We start from the raw sequence: 23,797 nt of genomic DNA, 5'->3' as shown, positions 1-23,797 counted from the left end.
TTTTTTTTTTTTTTTTTACAAATAAGACTAATTTAAAATTGTTAGGTCAATAACAGCAGCTAAATCACCTAATTTATCGGAAAAATACCTATGTCTTTAACCTTAAATTCTCACTTAGGTTTTCACCTGATGTTCAGACTTTAAAAATAGTTAACAAGGGTCAGACATGGTGGCTCGCGCCTGTAATCCCACCACTTTGGGAGGCCAAGGCAGGTAGATGACTTGAGGTCAGGAGTTTGAGACCAGCCTGGCTAACATGGTAAAACCCTGTCTTCGCTAAAAATACAAAAACGTAGCCAGGGACCGTGGTGTATGCTTGTAGTTCTAGTTACTTAGGAGGCTGAGGCAGGAAAATTGTTTGAGCCCAGGAGGCCGAGGTTGCAGTGAGCCGGGATTGTGCCACTGTGCTCCAGTGGGCGGCAGAGGGAGACTTCGTCTCAAAAAAAAAAAAAAAAAAAAAGTTAACAAAGAAATAACTTTAAATAATGACTAGTTCTGGATAATATCTCAGTTTTCAAAAGTTATCTAGATAACTGTTAAAAATTAAAAAGTATATGCAAATGAAATAAATGCTTATAAGTGGACTTTTTGTGTAATATAAAATCTGAAAATTACTTTAAATTAAATAATAAATGCTGGATGTCTGAGTCATTTCTGATTACAAAAATTGTGATATAGGAAAACATATTTCTAAAATTGTGAAATGATTTCATCTATAAAATGCTAACATCTAACAGTTCAGGATTTCTTGCTTTCTAAGTTTCCATGAAAATTTAAGGTTACTAGGAATAAGAATGCTAATTCACATATAAATATATAATTGTATTCTCTGTTTTTTTTGAGGCAGTCTCACCCTGTTGTTCAGGCTAGAGTGCAGTGGGATGATCATGGCTCACCGCAGCCTCAACTTCCTGGGCTTAATTGATTCTTCCACATCACCCTCCCAAGTAGCTGGAACTACAGGCTTGTGCCATTAGAAACCTGCCTAATTTTTGTGCTTTTAGTAGAGCTGGGGTTTTGCCATGCTGCCCAGGCTGCTCTTGAACTCATAGGCTCAAGCAGTCTGCCCACCTCAGCTTCCCAAAGTGCTGGGATTACAGACGTGAGCCACTGTGCCTGGCCTGTATTCTTATTAAAAAATAATTTTATGTAATTTGTAGATTATTTTAAAGTTATTTATTCAAAAAAAATAAAAAAACAGTAAGAGGAGAGAAGTATAAAGAAAGTTATCAATATAAAAATATATTTAATAAAAGGGTTACTAAAAAATGAATAATTTCATATAAAAAAGGATCTTATGGTAAAATCTTGTCCTAAAATAAAATGACTGATTATTTAAAAAAATTTAGAATAAGTCAAAAGCCCAAGCATGTCATAGTTGGTGTGTGTAAATCATAATAAGGTTCGTGAAGAAGAATTTATTAAAAAAATTTTTGTATATGATTAAATTTGCTATAATTAAAAGATTACTTAGAATAGTCTAATATTATTTCCCTACATTAAAACAGTCTCTTTACAGTATCGATTTGCTCTTAATAAAATTAAAATAAATTTAACTTTTGATTTTATAATTTGTTTCTTTTGAAAACTTCTCACAATCATATGTCAGAAGTTCAACTTTTGCTCTGTCTCCCTGCTTTCAGCTTTGTTTCCCCTTGGACTGAGATAACTCTCTCCTTTAGCTTTTTTATTAGCTCTTGTAAGTTTTTTCCTCCAGTTCTTACTATTCTTATGGCCTGATACTAAAATGTTTTATCTTAAAGGTCTAGAAGTGAATGTTTTCCTCTACAACTTGATTCTGTACTCTTGGCTTTTCTTCATATGTTTAAATTTTTCAATGTAATCAGAAAATTTCTCATGCAGTTACTAAGAATTATGTATTCTCCTACTGTACACATAATCCTAAACACACTTTTCTTATGTCTGATTAAATTCAAGTACTTTTCCATCAGGTTTATTGAAATGGGCTTCTCATAAGGAAAAGCAGTCACACTGCAGGTTTTTCTTTCCCTTTCTGGTAACTGACTTAAGAAACAACATTTTACATTTTATCAACATAATTCTGATGTTGTCTTTATTAGGGTTTTAATTGCTTATATAAACTGAGATCTAACAAGGTTAAGGTTTTTACATCCATATATCCTTCTGTATTGCCTTTAAAGTCTTTTGATGATCTATTTGGCTAAATAAGTATTGTTTTACAATGACCTATGGTTCCATTTTAATCAAATGTTTTTAGGTCTTTAACATTTTTAACAAACAATTTCAAAATTAAATTCTAAATTAAGTCTCTGACTTACTGCTGGGGCTTATCAAAACTATAAAAATGAATCACTGCAAGGTTATAAAATCTTCCTACAGCTTCAAGTCAGGTCATAAACTCCAGTATCACTACCTCCAGCTCCTTAAAAGAGTCCTTAGCAGGTGTTAGTAAATAATTCTTGTGCTGGTAAGCTACAGGGTATTGACCCTTGGTTTAGAGGGTTAGAAGTCATTGAAATCAAGTTCATACCGATTATTGAAATCTGCTCTGTAACCTAGGAACATAGCTTTTCCTAGTTGTAGAAACTTTTGGTGGGAGGGTAGGTAACTTTTCTTTTGGTGATTAAATAAATCCTTCTCTTTCCATTTGGATTCTCTAACATAATTCTGTTCCATAATTGACAATGCCTTTCATGGTATAATAAGTCAGTTTAATAACAGAATATTCTAACTTTTAAGTCAGTGGTTTTCAACTTGAGAAATTAATTTTAAAGATAATGTCAGTGGGCCCCCAGCAAACAAGAATATCCTGGGTATGGCCCATTTGTTGGTATTAAAAAAGCAGTGAGACAACAACAACCCCCTCAGGAAATTCTAGCATATAGCTAGTGTTGAGAATCTCTGTACAACAAAAATAAAGTTAATAGGCTAAATTTTAGTGTTTGTAAAAAAAAAAAAGAGCCATGGAAGTGGAGTGATGGATGCGGCATGCTGCAGACTGCAGGTACCAATGTCAATTCAAAAGCAGGGCCTGAGGCATTGAACACAGGTGAGCAGTGCCAGATATGGAGCCCTTAATGCATGCATTTTCGATAATATCTAATGTTTATTGTGTGCTTAGTACCTGCAAGATACTGTTTTAAGCAGTTTGCATATATTATAATGAAACCGTTCAGAGAAGAATGACTGAGGAACAGCAGCCTGTGGCTCTCACCATAGGTCTTCCTGGGCCTTATTCTCTTATGGGGAATACACCAGTCATGTAAGAACCAAGGGGGAAGAACCAGCACAAAACTTACTTCTGGGAAGTATAGAATTTTATGCTTTATATCTTGCCTAGAGGAGGGCTTGGGAGCTAGGCTGAGTGAAGTTACAAGTAAAAGAAATAACATCACAGGTACCTCATGGCACTCACTAATGAAATAAGAAGAATCTAAAGGCAGATAATTCAGTTGATGAATTCTTTGGTCATTTCATTAAAAACAAAAGCAAACAAACAAAAAACAAAACTCCCAAACTCTGCTTAGTGTCTTTGAGTAAATACACATTAGGTGATTATTTGCTGATACTCTGAAGAGTAAGCCTGGACACTCCAGCAAGGTGACTTTTCAGTATACTGCCTGTATGTTGTGGCTGGCTCTTTATCCCACTTTTTGGAGTGGAATAGACAGGCCAGCTTCATTGGTGTGCAACTAGTGCAGTCACTGAGTGCTCTGTAGTCTGTCCTGAGTTGAGAATACATCTGAATGATACAACATTGTAGTGTTCAGGGAAAAAAAGATGATTTAAATTTTGTGCTGTGTTATTTTTTGAAATATAGAAAATTTCAAACGTATAATTTGGACCTAATTTTGCAGCCTATTTATTGAGCTGTGATGGACAGAGCTGGGTTGTTTCCAGGTTGCTAGCCTCTCCCTGTTTTACTTTAATATGGGAGCATATGTGTTGCAGCTGTTAAGAAGCACCAGTCACCCTCTCTTATTTCTTCCTCTGAATCTGTCTATTCTATTTTTTTTCTGTGGGGGGAAGGCTCACTTCTCATTAAGCACAATTCTTTTAAAATGTTCATTTCTAAGTTTTCTCTTTATTTTTTGCTGAATTTCATATAGAATAATGAACAAATATTAATAACATTAATATTAAGGACTAATAGAAATAGTCATACATTAATAAACATTACATTTAATAGATTATTATATAATGTATGCTAAGTATTAACAAATATTATTATCATCTATAATGTATTAAATATATCAATACATGCACATAGTTTATTAATTTTAAATATATACTGTTATGTAAAAGATATATGAATTAACAAATATTAATATTAATAACATGTATATAATGTATAAGATAGCTAAGCAAAACAGGTGTTTATTCCTATTTATGCTAACTTTTGTTTAGAAAAAGTTTTATTTATTTTAGTTGGTTAATTCATCCCTTTATATCTTTTGCTACAGAATGCTGTCACTTAGTTAATGCACTTGGCATTTTATCTGATTTAAAAGTCAAAAGGAACATTTCTCTAGTTAACTAAAAATGAAGAAACCCCAAAAATTGTCTCCAAGAAACAGATATTGGAATTATCATGGAAAACAAAATTAGAAAATATTATCTCTAGACAAGTAATATTGAGCTTTTTAAAGGGATCTCAAAAGAAAAATCAACATCTATAAATAATGCTGGTATGTCTTCTTATCACAAGAGAAGACTGAACTCACCAAAATATTACTGGCATTTGGGGGGACACAGTCATGAGCAATGAAGGAAATGGAGTAGCTAAGGGAGTGGGAAATGATTGGTGGCTTACAGTTTTCCTCCCCTGTCATCAATTTGAAAATATTAAGAAGGAATGATTATAGTTACCATAATAAACATAACCACTTTCCCCTATTATTTTACAGTCAAAGAATAAATTGAAAATATGATCCAAGAAAAAAATATGCATACCATGGTTTCAGATCCACCAGCACAGTCAAGGGCAAAATCCACACCTCCCTTGGTCAATTCAATGATAACCTCCTGGACAGGTTTATGTAGGTCTCTAGGATTGAGGCATTCAGTGGCTCCCAGGGCTTTAGCCTTTGCAAACTTCTCACTGTTGATGTCAACACCTATGATCCTGGAAGCTCCTGCCATTTTACAACCAATTACAGCAGAAAGACCCACGCCTCCTAGGCCAAAGACAGCACAAGTCGAACCAGGGGTGACCTGCAAGCGGGAAAATTATAAAGTAACTTCTAAAGCAGCTGGACCCACTTTTTTTCTTTTAAGGGGCAGGAGGAAGTAGAGACATGAACATACGAATTAAAGACTGCCTGTTATTAAACTCTATGATATAGCCAATGGAGGAAATCTGCTACTGTGAAAATGGATGCATTACTACCTAAATTTGGAGAATAATTTAATGTTCATTAAGCTTATCCACTCATAAGAAACAAGCAAAGTAAAAATAATTTACTTGTTTTACTTTTTCCCTTCAGCCTTATCAGAACAAAATTTGAAAACCCACACATTCTGAAGGGTTTACTGCTTTCCTTTTAAAATTGAATCACTAGTAATTTGACATCTATATTTCTAGTAAGACCTCATTTGGTTGTATTAATATTGCAGTGATTTACTTGATCATACCAAATCACCAATTCATTTCAATGAAATGAAGTCCAATTTTTTTTTTTGCATGGCATTGAAGGATTTTTATTGTCTGACCTCTGTTTAGCTTCCAGCTTCATCGCTATGATATTCCCAGTACAACTGCAAACATTGTTGCACTGTAGTTGATGCCGTTCCCTCAGACTGATGTACTTTTCACCTTATTTTCTTTAATTAAAATATAACCTCTACTTCTAGGCCTGACTTCAAGGACATTCTATTAAACTTTTCTTGATTCTTCAATCAGAAATCAATGCTTATCTTTTTGCTTTTCCTGTATCATATAATTTATAACCTGCCTTGATTGTGTGTATATGTGTGTTTCTTTAAAAGACTGTAAATTTTATGAAGGCAGAGACTTTTTTTTTTTTTTTTAAGCCTAATGATTAAAAATCAAAATCCTGGTTCTTTGAAAGAATTAACAAAATAATCAGTAGCTAACCTAATTTTTTTTTTTTTAGTCGAGATGGAGTCTCCTCTGTCAGCCAGGCGCAAATGCAGTGGTGCGATCTCGCCTCACTGCAACTTCCGCCTCCTGGGTTCAAGCAATTCTCTGCCTCAGCCTCCTGAGTAGCTGGGATTACAGGCATCCACCACCACGCCAGGCTACTTTTTGTATTTTTAGTAGAGACAGGGTTTCACCATCTTGGCTGGGCTGGTCTTAAACTCCTGACCTCGTACCTCGAACTCCCAAAGTGTTGGGATTACAGGCGTGAGCCACCGTGCCTGGCTGGCAGAGACTGTTTAAGTTCCACATTATTATCAAAGAGTCTTCTGTATGTACAGTCTTTTATAAATATTTGTTTCATTGCATTAAATGGAAATAACAGATAAGATGATAAGAAAAGATGCTGTAACTAGAATATGTTGTTCTGCAGAATAGTATAGTGATAGAAAAATACTATATACATAGTATTTTCTAATGAGGTTGCATAACTGTTAGGCTTAAAACATAAACAAAAGGAAAAGAGAAAATCTGCTCAAGGTAAGTATTAATACATTCTAAATTGGAAACAAAATTACTAAACAACAGAGAAACTGCAATCTTTTCCTTATTTATATATAATATTAGTTATGTACACTTCTGCTTTTTGCTACTCAGAGGAAATAATATATGTATTTTGCAAATAGTAAGAATATTGCTCTTACTGTGGCTTCTTTACTATAATATTGTAACACGTGTTCAGTAAGTTTCTCAATATATTTCTCCAGATTCTCTTTAAAAAGAGCCTGTGAGTCTCTTGGGAAGTGGAAATGCATTTTTCCCATTGCAGCAATGTTGTAACTAGTAGTTGAATTCTCAGGCCAGCTCACAACAGCATGTAAATAGAATATGCTGCACTACTTGTTTTACATAACTGGACTCCTGTGTGTAAAACTGCCTTTGCTTGCAGAACTTAGGCAGGGTCACTAAAAATTGCCCCAGCAATTTGCAAATAGGGCTACATATAGTGGATGATTATCTATCTGCAAGTATCACCATTAGAGGACATTTCCACACTTCCAAAGGTCTCTGTGTAATTGGCAGTAAGGTCTCTGTGTAATTGGCAGTAAAGGATACAAGCACATCAAAAAGAAATAGGAGTTCTGGTGATGCTGGTGTGTTCTCAATAATTATAGAGAGGTTGCTTCACTTTTCTTCCCAGAAGTAAGTTAAATTTTATTAAAACTCTTGCCATTTGGGCGGAATTACTGATACATCACTTTCCTTAATTTCTTCCTATCAGATTCATTTCTCTCTGAGTATCTCATGAGGTGGCTTAGCAGCTAGAATCTCTTCCTTAACAGTGGGAAGAACAGCTCCTGGAAATTTAAGTCAACTTTGACTGGATTTAAAAGAGAGCTGTACAATTGTATTTCTGGATATATATCCAAAGGAAGCGAGATGTGCATACCCATGTTGAATGAAGCATTATTCACAATAGCCAAGATATGGAATCAATCCAAGTGTCCACAAATGATGAATAGATAAGAAAAATTGGTAGATATTATATACACAATGCAGTACTACTTAGGCTTTAAAAAATAAGAAAATCCTGTCATGGTGAAAACATGGATGAACCTGGAGGACATTATGTTAGGTGAAATAAGCCAGGCACAGAAAGCCAGATACTGCATGATCTCAGTTATATGTGGAATCTAAAAAAGACAGACTCACAGAAGCAGAGACTAGGATGGTGGTTACCAGAGTCTGCAGAAAGAGGGATAAATGAGGAATGGGATGATGTTGGTTAAAGGATATAAAGTTTCAGTTAGACAGGAGGAATAATTTCTGGGATTCCATTGTATCCAATGGTGACTATAATAACAATGTATATCAATCTGAAAATTGCTGAGAGAGTAGATTTTTAATCTTCTCACCACAAAAAGGTAAGTATATCAAGTGATGGATACATTATTAGCTTGATTTAATTATTCTACAATGTATACATATATCAAAACATCACATTGTACTTCATAAATATATAATTTTTTTTCAATTAATAAGTAATTAAGAAAGAAAGCTGTAGCTGAATCTCTAGTGCTAATAGCTCTTAAAAGGACTGGAGTAGTAAAAGCGGATGGACTTCATGGAGCCCAGCAAAGGAAGACCTGAAGAGTGATCCTTCTTCCCCAAGTCTCCAGCGCTTTACAGCAGAAAACAGGCTTTGACTGCCACATGCGCATCTGCTATCAACTCCACCCCACTGCCATTACCCTTCTCTGAAAGCCTCCAGATTGTAGTTCGGCTTCTAATACAATTTTTAAAATTTTAAATTAATGAGTAATTGTATGCATGAATACATTTTTAAAGGGAGATAACATGCTGATAGCGAAGAGTAGCATTTTTGTCTATGTGCCAGATAAAATTCTGAATGAAGACTCATATTCTGGTATCTTGGCTACTAGATCAACCTATTATTGTGGTGAGACTGACTTTGTTTCCTTGATGCTGAACAACTCTAGGTAACCCCAAAAAAAGGACATTTCTGGATTACAAAGCTGAAGACCAGGCCTTGCTAGGATGTTTTAAGGGTTTCACATGCACCTGGTTTTATTTATTCATTCATTGAAAAATTATCAAGCTCCTATTATGTGCCAGGCACAATTCCAGGCTCTGGAGCTATCGCAGTGAACAACAGAGAGTTCTTTCCCTTAAGGAACAAATAGTATAACAGGACAAAAAAAGGGAGATTTCTCTATAGTGTGATAAGAATGAAGACAGAGTGGCGGTGGCTTGCGCCTGTAATCCCAGCACTTTGGGAGGTTGAGGAGAGGGCTGCTTGAGACTGGGAGTTCAAGACCTGGGCAGCATAGAGAGACCCTGTCTCTAAAAAAAATTTCAAAAATAGCCAGGCATGGTGGTGCATGCCTGTAATCTCAGCTACTTGGAGGGCTGAAGTTGGAAGTTTGCTTGAGCCCAGGAGTTCAAGGCTGCAGTGAGCCACGATCACGCCAGTGCACTCCAGCATGGGGAACAGAGTGAGCCCTTGTATCAAAAAAGAAAAAAAATATTTGGGGAAAACTGAGAGGAACACTCAAAGCATGCCTGAGAGCCTGAAGTAGATCTCTGAGAGGAAGCGATATCTAACTGGAGTCAGCCTGAAGGAGGTAGGGCAGTCTTCTCTGCACTGTTGCTGGAAGCCAAGTGTGGAAAGCCCGGAGACCACAGTGACTGAAGCCTGGAGACTCAGAGTGGAGCCAAGGGAACAGTGCACGGCGGAAAGGGAGAAGTAGGAAGTCACCATAGGCTACTGTGAAATTTGACTTCACCCTGAGGGGAAAATGAAAGAATGAAGGAAAAATGAAATCTTCAGACTTGTTGTTTGAAAGGCCACTCTGGCTCCATTTTGCAGTTTTGAGTCAGGAATAAAGATTAATGTCAGGGAGGTTCAAATAAGGAGGTTGTTTGAGATGTCCATTTGTGAGATCCCTCTTTGATATCTCTCTAGTTCTAGCTCAGATGGTTTGTAAGAGTTTCTAAATTTTAACATAGGATTCTAAGGACACATCTGGTCAACATCAGGGCTGCTACCAGAGACCCTCCTTTGAAGCCACAGAGGGACAGGATGGGAAGCAGAAATGAATTACTACTGATTGAGGGAGAGAAATCTGTAGCATCAGGGAGAAGACGTGGTCGTGTGAAGATGAAAATGAGTTTCTGTCATTTTTGTTGCCTTTTGACTGAGTCAGCTGTCCTAGGATGAGCATTCATCTTTAGGAGATGTATTTAAACAGGCTGTATTTAAATCAGGGATGATCTATAACCTAATATGTTAGTATAGCATAAGAACATACACTGGGAGCCAATTATATGCAGGCTACTGGGCCATATGTTTTACGTATATAATACGATACTATTATCCTCATAAGTATTGTAGTAGATTATTCTAGAGGCATTAAATAACTAGCCTAAAATCACAGAGGTAGTAAATGACACAGCCAATGTTTGAAGATAACTAACTCTAGTTCGTCTGTATCCTACCTCCTAGTAACTGCTGTTTTTCACAAACTGTTTTACTATTTACCTTGGCATTGTTGATTGCAGCCCCATAGCCAGTTGAAAAACCACATCCAAGCAGACAAACTCTCTCTAAATTTGCATCATCATCTATTTTGACAAGATTAATATCTGACACCACAGTGTACTGAGAGAATGTACTGGTTCCCAAGAAATGGTAAACTGGTTTTCCTTTGCAGGTAAACCTGCTGGTTTTGTCTTCCATTAGTTGTTGATCAGCAGCAGGATGTTTAAGATTACTAGAAAATTTTAAAAAGAGAGATATCAAAAAAGAGAAAGTATAATAAATGGAACACTCATCATTTTCCTACAAAACATATTGAGCATTATATATTTGTCATGGCAATTTACAAGACAGAAAAATTAGGGGAACAACATGACTTTTCACAAAATATAATTTCTTGGAAGTGTTTTAAAGGTAACAGCAATTGTTTTTGTAAAGTGACAGGGTCTCATTTTGTCACTCAGACTGGAGTACAGGGAACAAACTTTTACTGAATGTTTTTTTGCGTTCCAGAAAAGCTTTTAAGGGCTTTATGTGTATTAACTTTAAAATTTTTTTTTATTATGGAACATTTGAACATGTATAAAGTTAGAAGGAATATCATTAAAAACCCCTGTGTATCCATGCCCCAACTCCAGTAACCATCAACTCATTGTTAATCATCTATTATTCCTCCACAATGCCTGCTCCCTCCCCCCACATTGGAATATTTAGAAGCAAATCTCAGATACCACTATTTCATCTGTAAATACATTAATTAGCATGTATCTCTAAAGGATTCTTTTAGGTTTACATATTTGTTGTCTCTTAAATTATAGATCCCTTCTCTCTCTCTTTTTCCTCTTGCAGTTTATTTGTTGAAGAAATTGAATTGTCCTCATTCTGGATTTTGCTCATCACATTCCTGTAATCTGGTTGAACATATTTCTCTGTCCCTGTGTCCCCTCTTAAATTGGTAATTTTGGTCTAAACACTTGATCTGATTCAGGTTTTATATTTTTGTGGTAATACTATATTATAGGTGGTGGTGTATATTTCATTTGGAATATCTAATTATCCCTGTTTCATGACATTTATTAGAAAGAATTTATGGTCATTGTCTAAATCTATTATTTCATTAAACCTTTGCAAAAAAAAATTAGTTCTCTGACTACCTAGAACAAATCTATGAAGCAGACATTATTTTGATCCTCATAGATGAAAGAATTAAGGCACAGTAATAGATGTAAGAGTAGTACAGTTTTAGCTTCTTAAGTAACTGCTTTCAATTAGTGTTAAGGCCAAAAGGATCTTTCTGCAGTCTCAGTAAAGTAACGACAAGATGATTTAGATTTTAGATTCCAGAGCCATACTGCCTGGGTTAAAAACCTGGCTCTAAGACTTATAACTATGTGGTCTTGGAGTAAATTACTTTACTGTGCCTTATTGTATCTCTCTCTCATCCCTGTAGAAGTAGCTATTATTCTGAATTTGGCATTTAGTATTTCAGTGATTGATTTATCTTTTACTACATGCACATATAACCATAAAAAATAGTATTTTTTTATGACATCTTACAACTTGCTTCAGCAACTTTCTTCTTTCCCTTAACATTATGTGTGTGAGATTGTTTTATGTTAATACATGTAGCTCAAGTTTAGCCATTTTCATGTTTATATAGTAGTCCATTGTGCTACTACATAGCAGTTTTAAAATTCATTCTCTTATGATGAACATTTGTGCTGTTTTAAATTGCTTACTATAGTAAACAATGTTGCAATAAACATTCCAGCACATTTCTTTGTGTGCACTTGCAATAGTATCTTGTGCACACCTAGCATTAGAATTAGTAGGTGGAAAGTTTGCACCTCTTCAAGGCCATTTAGGTAATGTCAATATCCTTTCCAAAATATTCATTTGCATTTATATTAACTGTGTAGACTGCTTACCTGATTTTTCCACAAAAATTTGTGAGTGGACTCAGACAAAACTTGCATTTTCTACATTGAGGTGCATAAAGTGGAATTACTTTGTCACCTAGAAAGAAAGGCCATATGTTGGATGGTGCATAAGATGTTACTTGCAACTTCTACCAGATAATTCAGTGGAAAACACATTTTCTTCATAGTATACATTTTATATTCAGCAGAAAATATAGGTGGCTATAATATTTAATTACCTTACAAGACTGCAGTTTCCACGAAGGATTGCATATATTGTATTTTTTTTAATTACTCTGCTGGGCAGTCAAGCAACAAATCTGTGTTGATATAATCAGACACAGAATTCTGGGACTTTGCTGGCATTGCAACTCTCTACATCATGACTATTGTTCATTGCATTTCCAAACATTGCGTATGAAACATAACATCCTTATATAATAGGAGAAGAGAACAATTATAGGCTAGGTATAAACTTTGTATCATTACCATGTTTCACCATTTAGATTCACTCTCAAATTCCACATTTTTCCACTTTTTACTAAATTCCAATTTAATTGTGGCTTCTTTCATGCCTGAGGTCTAATGATGTTAATTCACATTTGTTCAACATTTAATACATACCACACACCATTATAATTATTTGTATGTATTATTTCAGAACTTAATTCTCAGAAGAACTCTTTGAGATGAGGCCTATTTTTATTCACACTATAGAAAACAGAAATCTGAACTGAATCACAAAAAAGTGACATAACTGGCCAAGATCATCATAACTGTTAAGTGACAGAACTGGGGCTAAGGGGATTATATTGGCCAGATTCCTTCATTGACACAAAATTTTAGGAAGCAATTTTTTTGTACAATCTTCTTTGGAATGGAAAGATACTAATATACCTCTAAGTTTGCAGCATTCTCATTAAAAGAGAAAAGAGTGGCATGGTTCATCTGGCCTGACAAATGAGGATTACATAGCCCATATTCCAGTATCTGGAGGACCTGTTGTAAAATATGGAGTAAATAATTTCAGCTATTAGGATGCTTCATTTAGGTATTAGTTTTATCTTGCAAACTTCCAAAAAGACACTTCAGCTAACATTGGCATATGTATTTCTCAATTAAGCTACCTTAAAGTCCTCATTCTTTAGTTTGCTGTTAATGATAAAATAGTTTGCTGTTTTATATAGAAGTTGTTATAACATGTCATTAAAAACCTTTTATTTTATGGAAGATACAGTGGCTCCTACCTGTAATCCCAGTGCTTTGGGAGGCCAAGGGGGGCAGCCAATATGGTGAAACCCTATCTCTACTAAAAATACAAAAATTAACTGGGTGTGGTGGCTCATGGCTGTAATCCCAGCTACTCCAGAGGCTAAGGCACAAGAATCCTGTGAATTCGGGTGCTGGAGTTCAAGATGGTGCCACAACACTCCAGCCTGGGCAACAGAGTGAGACTCTGTCTCAAAAAATAAAAATAAAATAAAAAAAGGCCTGGCACAGTAGCTCACACCTGTAATCCCAGCACTCTGGGAGACCAAGGTGGGTGGATCACTGGAGGTCAGGAGTTCAAGACCAGCTTGGCCAACATGGTAAAACACCATCTCTTCTAAAAATACAAAAGCCAGATGTGGTGGCGTGTGCCTGTAGTCCCAGCTACTTGGGAGGTTGAGTCAGGAGAATTGCTTGAAACCAGAAGGCAGAGGCTGCAGTTAGCCGAGATTATGCCACTGCACTCCAGCCTGGGTGACAGAACAAGATTTTTTCTTTTTTTTTTTTCTTTTTTCTTTTTCTGTCTGATGAAACCCAAGAGACTGTTTTAAGAGAAACAACACCGATTCAAGATCCAAGACGGCCAAATAGGAACAGCTCCAGAGTGCAGTTCCCAGTGAGAACAGTGCAGAGGGTGAGTGATCACAGCATTTCCAAACAAGTTTTTACTGCCCACAGACCAGGAGATTCCCGGGCCAAAATACGCCACGAGTTTTTCAGTGCGGCAGTTTCAGCTGGTGCCAAGTTGGTACACAGAAACTCACACAGGTCTGGGTGGCCATTTTGACTGGCGCCTGGAATGCCTGGGAGAGAGAGCCACCCATTCAACTGAAAGGGAAGGGGCTGAGACAGGGAGCGAGGCAATCTGGCTTGCTGGGTACCACCCCCACAAAACAAGCAATCTGAAATGCTCTGGATCGAGAGTTTAGCAGCAAGCACAGCTGGACCCAGGACGGTCCAGCTCAGTGGGAGGAAGGGCATCCCACACTACCGAGGCAGTCTGCAACTACTGCTGTTCACACAGCACCTGGGCAGAGCCTGCAGCAGCTCAGCAATAACTCTGCTGGCAGACTGTGACTAGACTACTCCGTGTGGGGCAAGAGATCTATGAAAAAACGCAGCAGCATGACAGGAACTTACAAATAAAGTTGACCTTCCTAGGACAGAGCACCTGGGAAAAGAATTGGTTATGAGTTCAGTGCAGCAGACTTAAAGGTACCTGCCCAGCAGCTCTGCGCGAAACAACAGAGCTCCCAGCATAGCGCTTGAGCTCCTATAAGTGACAGACTGTGTCCTCAAGCAGCTCCCTGGCCCCCATATACCCAAAGAGACACCTGATGAAGGAGAGCTATGGCTGACATCTGGGGGGTACCCTTCTGAGATGAGGATAGCAGAGGAAGAAACCAGCGGCAACCCTTGCTGTTCTGCAGCCCCCATGGGTGATCCTCAGGCAAGCAGGGTCTAGAGTGGATCTCCAGCAGTCCTGCAGCAGAGGGGCCTGACTGTTAGAAGGAAAACTAAGAAGCAGAAAGAAATAGCTTCAACATCAACAAAAAGGATGTCTACTCAGAGACCCCATCCGAAAATCACCAACTACAAAGACCACAGGTAGATAAAGGCACTAAGATGGGAAGAAACCGGTGCAAAAGGGATGAAAACACCAAAACCCAGAACACCTCTCCTCCCCGAAGTGATCACAACTCCTCACTAGCTAGGGATCAAAGATGGATGGAGAATGAATCTGATGAATTGACAGAAACAGGCTTCAGAAGGGGGGTAATAACAAACTTCTGAGAGCTGAAAGAACATGTGGTGACCCAATGCAAAGAAACTAAGAACCTAGAAAAAAGGTTAGATGAGATGCTAACTAGAATAATCAGCTTAGAGAAGAATATAAACGACTCAGTGGAGCTGAAGAACATAACACGAGAACTTCGTGAAGCATACACAAGTTTCAATAGCCAAATGGATCAAGCAGAAGAAAGGATATCAGAGATTGAAGATAAACTCAATGAAATAAAATGAGAAGGCAGGAAGAGAGAAAAAAGAGTGAAAAGAAATGAACAAAGCCTCCAAGAATATGGGATTATGTGAAAAGACCTAATCTACATTTGATAGGTGTATGTGAATGTGACAGAGAGAATGAATGCAAGCTGGAAAACACTCTTTGGGATATTATCCAGGAGAACTTCCCCAACCTAACAAGGCAGAGCAACATTCAAGTCCAGGAAATACAGAGAACACCACAAAGATATTCCTCAAGAGGAGCAATCCCAAGGCACATAATCGTCAGATTCTGAGAGTTGAAATGAAGGAAAAGATGCTAAGGGCAGCAAGAGAAAAAGGTCAGGTTACCCACAAAGGGAAGCCCATCAGACTCACAGCGGATCTCTCCGCAGAAACCCTACAAGCCAGAAGAGAGTGGGGGCCAATATTCAACATTCTTAAAGAAAAGAACTTTCAACCTGGAATTTCATATCCAGCCAAACTAAGCTTCATAAGTGAAGGAGAAAGAAAATCCTTTATGGACAAGCAATTGCTGAGAGATTTCATCACACCAGACCTGCCTTACAAGAGCTCCTGAAAGAAGCACTAAACGAGGAAAGGAACAACCAGTACAAGCTACTCCAAAAACGTACCAAATGGTAAAGATCATCAACAAAATGAAGAAAATGTGTCAATGCCCCAGTCAAAAGACACAGACTGGCAAATTAGATAAAAAGTCAAAAATCATCGGTGTGCTGTATTCAGGAAACCCATCTCACGTGCTCAAACCCATCTCACATAGGCTCAAAATAAAGGGATGGAGGAAGATTTATCAAGCAAACGGAGAGCAAAAAAAAAGCAGGAGTTGCAATCCTAGTCTCTGGTAAAATGGACTTTAAACCAACAAAGATGAAAAGAGACAAAGGCATTACACAATGGTAAAACGATCAATGCATCAAGAAGAACTAACAATCCAAAATATATACGCACCCAATACAGGAGCACCCAGGTACATAAAGCAAGTTCTTAATGACCTACAAAGAGATGTAGACTCCCACACAATAATAGTGGGAGACTTTAACACTCTGCTGTCAATATTAGACAGATCAACAAGACAGAAAATTAACAAGGATATCTAGGACTTGAACTCAGATCTGGACCAAGCGGACATAATAGACATCTACAGAAATCTCCACCCCAAATCCACAGAATATACATTCTTCTCAGCACCATATGGCACCTACTTTAAAAGTGACCACATAATTGGGAGTAAAGCACCCCTCAGCAAATGGAAAAGAACAGAAATAATAAAAAACAGTCTCTCAGACCACAGGACAATCAAATTAGAACTCAGAATTCAACAACTGACTCAGAACCGCACAGCTTCATGGAAACTGAACAACTTGCTCTTGAATGTTGACTGGATAAACAACGAAATGAGGGCAGAAATAAAGATGTTATTTGAAACCAACGAGAACAAAGACACAAAGTACCAGAATCTCTGGAACACATTTAAAGCAGTGTCTAGAGGGAAATTTATGGCAATAAATGCCCACATGAGAAGAGAGGAAAGATCTAAAATCAACACCCTATCATCAAAATTGAAAGAGCTAGAGGAGCAAGATCAAAAAAACTCAAAAGCTAGCAGAAGACAAGAAATAACTAAGATCAGAGCAGAACTGAAGGAGAGACACAAAAAACCCTTCAAAAAATCAATAAATCTAGGATCTGGGTTTTGGAAAGATCAACAAAATAGACCACTAGCCAGATTAATAAAAATGAAAAGCGAGAAGAATCAAATAGATGCAATAAAAAACGATCAAGGGGATATCACCACTGACTCCACAAATTACAATCAGAGATTACTGCAAACAACTCTAAGCACACAAACCAATAAAGCTGGAAGAAATGGATATCTTGCTGGACAGTTGCACCCTCCGAAGCCTAAACCAGGAAGAAGTTGAAACCTTGAATAGACCAATAACAAGGGCTGAAGATAAGGCAGCAACTAATAGCCTACTAACCAAAAAAAGTCCAGGTTCAGACGGCTTCACAGCTGAATTCTACCAGACATACAAAGAGGAGCTGGTACCATTCCTTCTGAAACTATTCCAAACAATACAGAAAGAGGGAATCCTTCCCAAATCATTTTATGAGACCAACATCATCTTGATACCAAACCCCGGCAGAGACTCGACAAGAAAAGAAAATTTCAGGCCAATATCCATGATGAACATAGACGCAAAAATCTTCAATAAAATACTGGCAAACCAATTGCAACAACACATCAAGAAGCTTATCCATCACAATCACGTAGGCTTCATGCCAGGGATGCAAGGCTGGTTCAACATACGCAAGTCTATAAATGTAATCCACCACATGAACAGAAATAAAGACAAAAACCACACGATTATCTCAAAAGATGCAGAGAAGGCCTTTGTCAAAATTCAACAGCCCTTCAAGCTAAAAATTATCAATAAACTAGGTATTGTAGGAACAGATCTCAAAATAATAAAAGCTATTTATGATAAACCTACAGCCAATATCATACCGAATGGGCAGAAACTGGAAGCATTCCCTTTGAAATCTGGCACTAGACAAGGATGCCCTCTCTCACCACTCCTATTCAATATAGTATTGGAAGTTCTAGCCAGAGCAATTAGGCAAGGAAAAAATAAAATAAAATAAAATAAAGTGTATTCAATTATGAAAAGAGGAAGTCCAATTGTCTCTATTTGCAGATGACATGATTGTATATTTAGAAGACTCTATCATCTCAGCCCAAAATCTCCTTAAACCGATAAGCAGCTTAAGCAAAGTCTCCGGATACAAAATCAATGTACAAAAATCATAAGCATTTCTATACGCCAATAACAAACTAACAGACAGCCAAATCATGAGCAAACTCCCATTCACAATTGCTACAAAGAGAATAAAATACCTGGGAATACAACTAACAAAGGAAGTAAAGGACCTCTTCAAGGAGAACTACAAACCACTGCTCAAGGAAATAAGAGAGGATGCAAACAGATGGAGAAACATTCCATGCTCATGCTTAGGAAGAATCAATATTGTGAAAATGGCCATACTGCCTAAAGTAATTTATAGATTCAATGCTATCCCCATCAAGCTACCGATGACCATATTCACAGAACTGGAAAAAACTACCTTAAACTTCATATGAAACCAAAGGAGAGCCCGCATAGCCAAGAAAATCCTAAGCAAAAAGAACAAAGCCGGAGGCAACACACTACCTGATTTCAAACTATACTACAAAGCTACAGTAATCAAAACAGCATGGTACTGGTACCAAAACAGAGTTATAGACCAATGGAACAGAACAGAGGCCTCGGAGGCAAAACAACACATCTACAACCATCTGATCTTTGACAAACCTGACAAAAACAAGCAATGGGGAAAGGATGCCCTGTTTAATAAATGGTGTTGGGAAAACTGGCTACCCATGTGCAGAAAGCAGAAACTGGACCCCTTCCTGACACCTTACACTAAAATTAACTCCAGATGGATTAAAGACTTAAACAGAATACCTAACACCATAAAAACCCTAGAAGAAAACCTAGGCAATATCGTTCAGGACATAGGCATAGGCAAGGACTTCATGACTAAAACACGAAAAGCATTGACAACAAAAGCCAAAATAGACAAATGGGAACTAATTAAACACCAGAGCTTCTGCACAGCAAAAGAAATATTCATTAGAGTGAATTGGCCACCAACATAATGGGAAAAAATTTTTGCAATCTACCCATCTGACAAAGGTCTTGTATCCAGATTCTACAAAGAACTAAAACAGATTTACAAGAAAAAAACAAACCATTCAAAAGTGGGTGAAGGATATGAACAGACACTTTTCAAAAGAAGACATATATGAGGCCAACAAACATATGAAAAAATGCTCATCATCCCTGGTAATTAGAGAAATGCAAATCAAAACTATGTTGAGATAACATCTCATACCAGTTAGAATGGTGATCATTATAAAATCTGGAGACAACAGATGCTGGAGAGGATGTGGAGAAATAAGAACAGTTTTACACTGTTGGTGGGAGTGTAAATTAGTTCAACCATTGTGGAACACAGTGTGGCGATTCCTCAACGATCTAGAAATAGAAATTCCATTTGACCCAGCAATCCCATTACTGGGTATATATTGAAAGGATTATTAAATCATTCTATTATAAAGACACATGCACACGAATGTTCATTGCAGCACTGTTTATAATAGGAAAGACCTTGAACCAACCCAAATGCCCATCAATGATAGACCGGAGAAGGAAAATGTGGCACATATATACCATGGAATACTATGCAGCCATAAAAAACAATGAGTTTGTGTCCTTTATAGGGACAGGGATGAATCTGGAAATCATAATTCTCAGCAAACTGGCACAGGAACAGAAAATCAAACACTGCATGTTCTCACTCATAGGTGGTGTTGAACAGTGAGAACACGTGGACACAGGGAGGGGAGCATCACACACTGGGGTCTGTTGGGGGATGCCAAGGGAGGGACAGCGGGGGGTGGGGTGGGGAGGTCAGGTAGGGATAACCTGGGAATAAATGCCAGATATAGGTGACAGGGATGGAGGCAGCAAACCACATTGCCATATGTGTACCTATGCAACAATCCTGCATGATCTGCACATGTCCCCCAGAACCTAAAGTACAATTTTAAAAAATACACCTTTGATTTTATATTTAGGGGTATATGTGCAGTTTCATTATATAGGTATACTTGTGTCATGGAGGTTTGGTGTACAGATAATTTTGTCATCTGGGCACTAAGCATATTACCTGACAGTTATTTTTCTGAGCCTCTCCTTCCCTCCATCCTTCATCCTTAAGTAGGTCCCAGTGTCTGTCATTGCCCTATTTGTGTCCATGTGTTCTCATTATTTAGCTCCCACTTATAAGTGAGAACATTCAGTATTTGGTTTTCTGTTCCTGCAATAGTTTGCTAAGGCAAATGGCTGACAGCTTCATCCATATTTCTGCAAAGGACATGATCTTGTTCTTTTATAAAGTGTCATTTGTTAAACATGAAAGTTTCAGTTTAAGCTAACCTTGTAACTTTGCTTCAGAGGACAATTTCTCAGTGCTATATGTAAACAAAGTGACACGTTTCCCAGATTTTATTAGACAGTTCTGATTTCAAATATTCTGTCCCATTGCTAGACTGTGATAGATTGTGTGTCTTAGTTTTACTTTGGAAAAGATGGTCCCCCTTTGTAAATAGAGATCATTTATAGCATTCCAAGCCAGGACTCTATCAAGAATTATGTCTGAAATATTGTGACATTTATATTTTATCTGAATAAAATAAAATACCTGGTTTGAAGTTGGTCACTTCTGGCCCAATACTTTCCACAATCCCTGCAGCCTCATGGCCAATGATCACAGGGAAGGCTAGGCCCTCAAATTTAGAATCTATAACAGTGGCATCAGTATGGCACAGGGAAGTAGCAATGATCTACAAGGCAATCACAGACTTGAATTATTGAGTTGGATGTTACAGATAATATTAGGCACGATATCACTTTGAAGCTTTATAGCACTTCTAGAACTCAATAAAAGAATCCCCTTTTGAAAAAAAGAACACATAAAAATATACTAGGTTAGATTATTTTCTTCTTATAATGCATCTTTGTTTTCTATCTTTTATTGTTGTCAGAAAATCATAAGAGAGATAGGATTGGCAATTATTGCCTCCAGGAGAGGAAAAGCAAAAGGTAACAGGGCTTATTCAAATTTTGCTGAAATGAAGTTGAGGTAATATACCTTTTACAGTTGAAAGAGCAGTATCAAAAAAGGATTGTCTAAATTAATTACCAATGCATACCTATATTACTCTTCTTCAAGACTCTGTCCATGAGGATGTCCCATTCACTCTTAGGTACAGACACTTAATGTGGGGGTCCTCAGGGAAAATATGTCTAGCCAGCTTGGGAAAAATGGGGACATGGTCCAAACTTGCCATCAGTGATCTCACTCCATTCTGTGCAGTCTGTTCTCCCTGTGACCTACTCCTGCCCCTTTCTCTGGGTACCCAGGACCCTGGGCAGCATGTCAGGGTTTTCTTCTTTCTTCTTTTAGATCAAATTTCTATCTTCCTTTTAATAACACTTTCAAATAATTGGCAATTGGAAAGCAAACAAAAAAAACCTAACTAGTTCAAATCTAAAGTGAATTCTTTGATTTTTTAGGATAAATTATTAATGTTAAGATCAATTAAATTTTAAGCCCATCATTTGAAAATAACTAAAATAATGGATAATTTATTTCTTTTTGGGATAATGTCTATTTGAAACTGAACCTAAAAATACAACTTCCCTGTACTAGAAACTCCAAGGTCTCTGAGTCATAGCACATAAGACAGAGGCCCGGTCTCCACTTAGGGCCCTGTCTCTTCCCATCCAGGGAAAGTATCCACTCACCTGAATTCGAACTTCATGAGCCTTGGGGGGAGCGACTTCAACCTCTTCAATGCAGGGGGTCTTGCCTGCTTCCCAGGTGACGGCTGCTTTGCATTTAAGAACCTGAAAGAGAGAAAGAAAAGGAAGAAAGAGATAGAGATTTTTACAGGGTTGGGGGTGGGAGAGAGGATATCATGAGAAAAACTTAGAATATATTGATACTACAATTTCATGACAAGGAGTTAAAGAGTTTGTGACTGGATCTTATAGATATTATTTTAAAGACAAGGGATTTTAATTAAAAATAAGAAGTTAAATTCTACATTATGGTCATTACATTTTTTATTTTTTGAAAAAAAAAGTGTATTAAAGTTTACCTTAGTATAATGCCTCAACTTTTCCCCTCTATAGCAGAGAGGAAACTCTTTAAAGAGTTTATAGAGTTTGAATAGGGTAGATGGCATATAAAAATCTATTGACTGAACTGTTTCAAATCAGCTCTGAATTACCTGAGTTAGATAATTGCTAGAGAATAGATATGTTTTGCATCTTGGCTACTTGAAGTGTGGTCCTCAAACAAGCATTTGTTCACATCACTTGGGAATTTGTTTGAGATGAAATCCCTGCCTCGAATCCACTAAATCAAAATCTGCATTTGAACAATATCCCCAGAGAATTCATTAAAAGTCTGAGAAATGAGGCTTACTTCATTACTAAATTAATCAGTATGATAGAAATTAAATAAAAATTTGGTCTCTTTGCAAGAATTTGGGCAAAGACACATGAACAAAATTATGTATTTAGGATTCCATAATCCCAATTTTTTCTAGCCTCAAATTACATTTTTAATTTCAAATATAAGAAACATTGAAAGAAAGTAGAAAGAAACCAACCTATAATCTTCTAACACTACTATGCTTACTTTTGTATACTTTTCCCAAAGTCTTTGACCACATGAATATCTATTTTTCAATAGTTACATAATTTTGAATTATGTTTTTGAATATTATTTATTTTATTTCAAATGAAGCATATATTAATTATAGGAAGTTTCAAAATCCTAAGGCCTATCAAGTTTTTAAAGATATAAAAAATTCATCTGTAATTTCATCACTCACTTTATGCTTTTGATGCAAATTCTTTGAGTATCCCCAAATAAGAGATATTGTATATAGTATTTTGTAATAAACTTTTTCTACTTATTAATATGCTGTGAATATTTTCCCATATTCTCCTGCAATATTATTTGTAACATAAAGGAAGCTTCTTGTAGCCACATATACAAAGACACAGAAAAGCACAAACTGAACAAAGACACAGATTATTTGCTTACTTTGCCCTTGGTGCTCATTTTTCTTTGAGAAACTTGTGTTGGAAGGTTCTTTCTAAGAAGGCTTCCACTTTTACCCAGGGAGTTCTGTGTCCTATAATGAGCTGTCTTTGAATAAATACCACTCACGTTGCTTTATTCTCCAACCACTTTCTTTCCTTCTTTGTTACTGTAATTTACAACTCTGGCAGCCTCTGACGACGTCATTTGTACTATTGGACTTCAGTTGCAAATCCCATTGCTCCCAGTGAGCTCCAAGATTTTTTAAATTCTTTTTTTGTTTCTTTGAAAAATATAAAATAATAGAGAAAAGCCCATTAAACATATAAAAATGACTTAACAAATAATTATGAAGCAAAGGAAATTTTCACTCCTTAGAATCCCCATTTAACTTACCTACCTCTCTCCTTCACAACCTGATAATAATTTCCTTGCATATTTAGTGGTTTACTACACTATTTATGCTTCTTTTTTTTTTTAATTTTTTTATTTTTTTTTAATTTATGCTTCTTTATACAATAGTTTAATCTAGCAAAGCCTTTCTATGGACTCATAGTGTATGTATTCTTTCATGTCATTTTTTTCTCCCCTCTATGTGAGAATCATTCACATTGCTTGTGGCTATAACTTATTTTCATTACTCTAGAATATTCCACTGTATGAATTGACCATAATTTACTCACCCATTTTTCTTTTCTTTTCTTTTTTTTTTTTTTT

General features: G+C 36.7%; 1 protein-coding gene across 1 annotated transcript in view; it reads right to left on the bottom strand.

Annotated features, from left to right (window-relative positions):
* ADH4 (alcohol dehydrogenase 4 (class II), pi polypeptide) overlaps positions 1–23,242 on the bottom strand; it is a 27,858-nt gene extending 4,616 nt beyond the window's left edge. Inside the window, exons 1-6 of the mRNA XM_017516187.2 lie at positions 23,084–23,242; positions 21,772–21,873; positions 20,666–20,807; positions 12,071–12,158; positions 10,146–10,377; positions 4,936–5,196 (exon numbers count right to left, since the gene is read on the bottom strand). Coding sequence (XP_017371676.1) covers positions 4,936–5,196; positions 10,146–10,377; positions 12,071–12,158; positions 20,666–20,807; positions 21,772–21,873; positions 23,084–23,101 — 843 coding nt within the window. The 5' untranslated portion in view covers positions 23,102–23,242. The remainder of the gene's footprint in view (positions 1–4,935; positions 5,197–10,145; positions 10,378–12,070; positions 12,159–20,665; positions 20,808–21,771; positions 21,874–23,083) is intronic.
* Positions 23,243–23,797: the final 555 nt, after the last annotated feature.

This window comes from Cebus imitator, unplaced genomic scaffold (genome assembly GCF_001604975.1).
Source record: "Cebus imitator isolate Cc_AM_T3 unplaced genomic scaffold, Cebus_imitator-1.0 Scaffold575, whole genome shotgun sequence".
NCBI classification, from domain to species: Eukaryota; Metazoa; Chordata; class Mammalia; order Primates; family Cebidae; genus Cebus; species Cebus imitator.
This window is presented reverse-complemented; position numbering and strand designations above follow the sequence as displayed.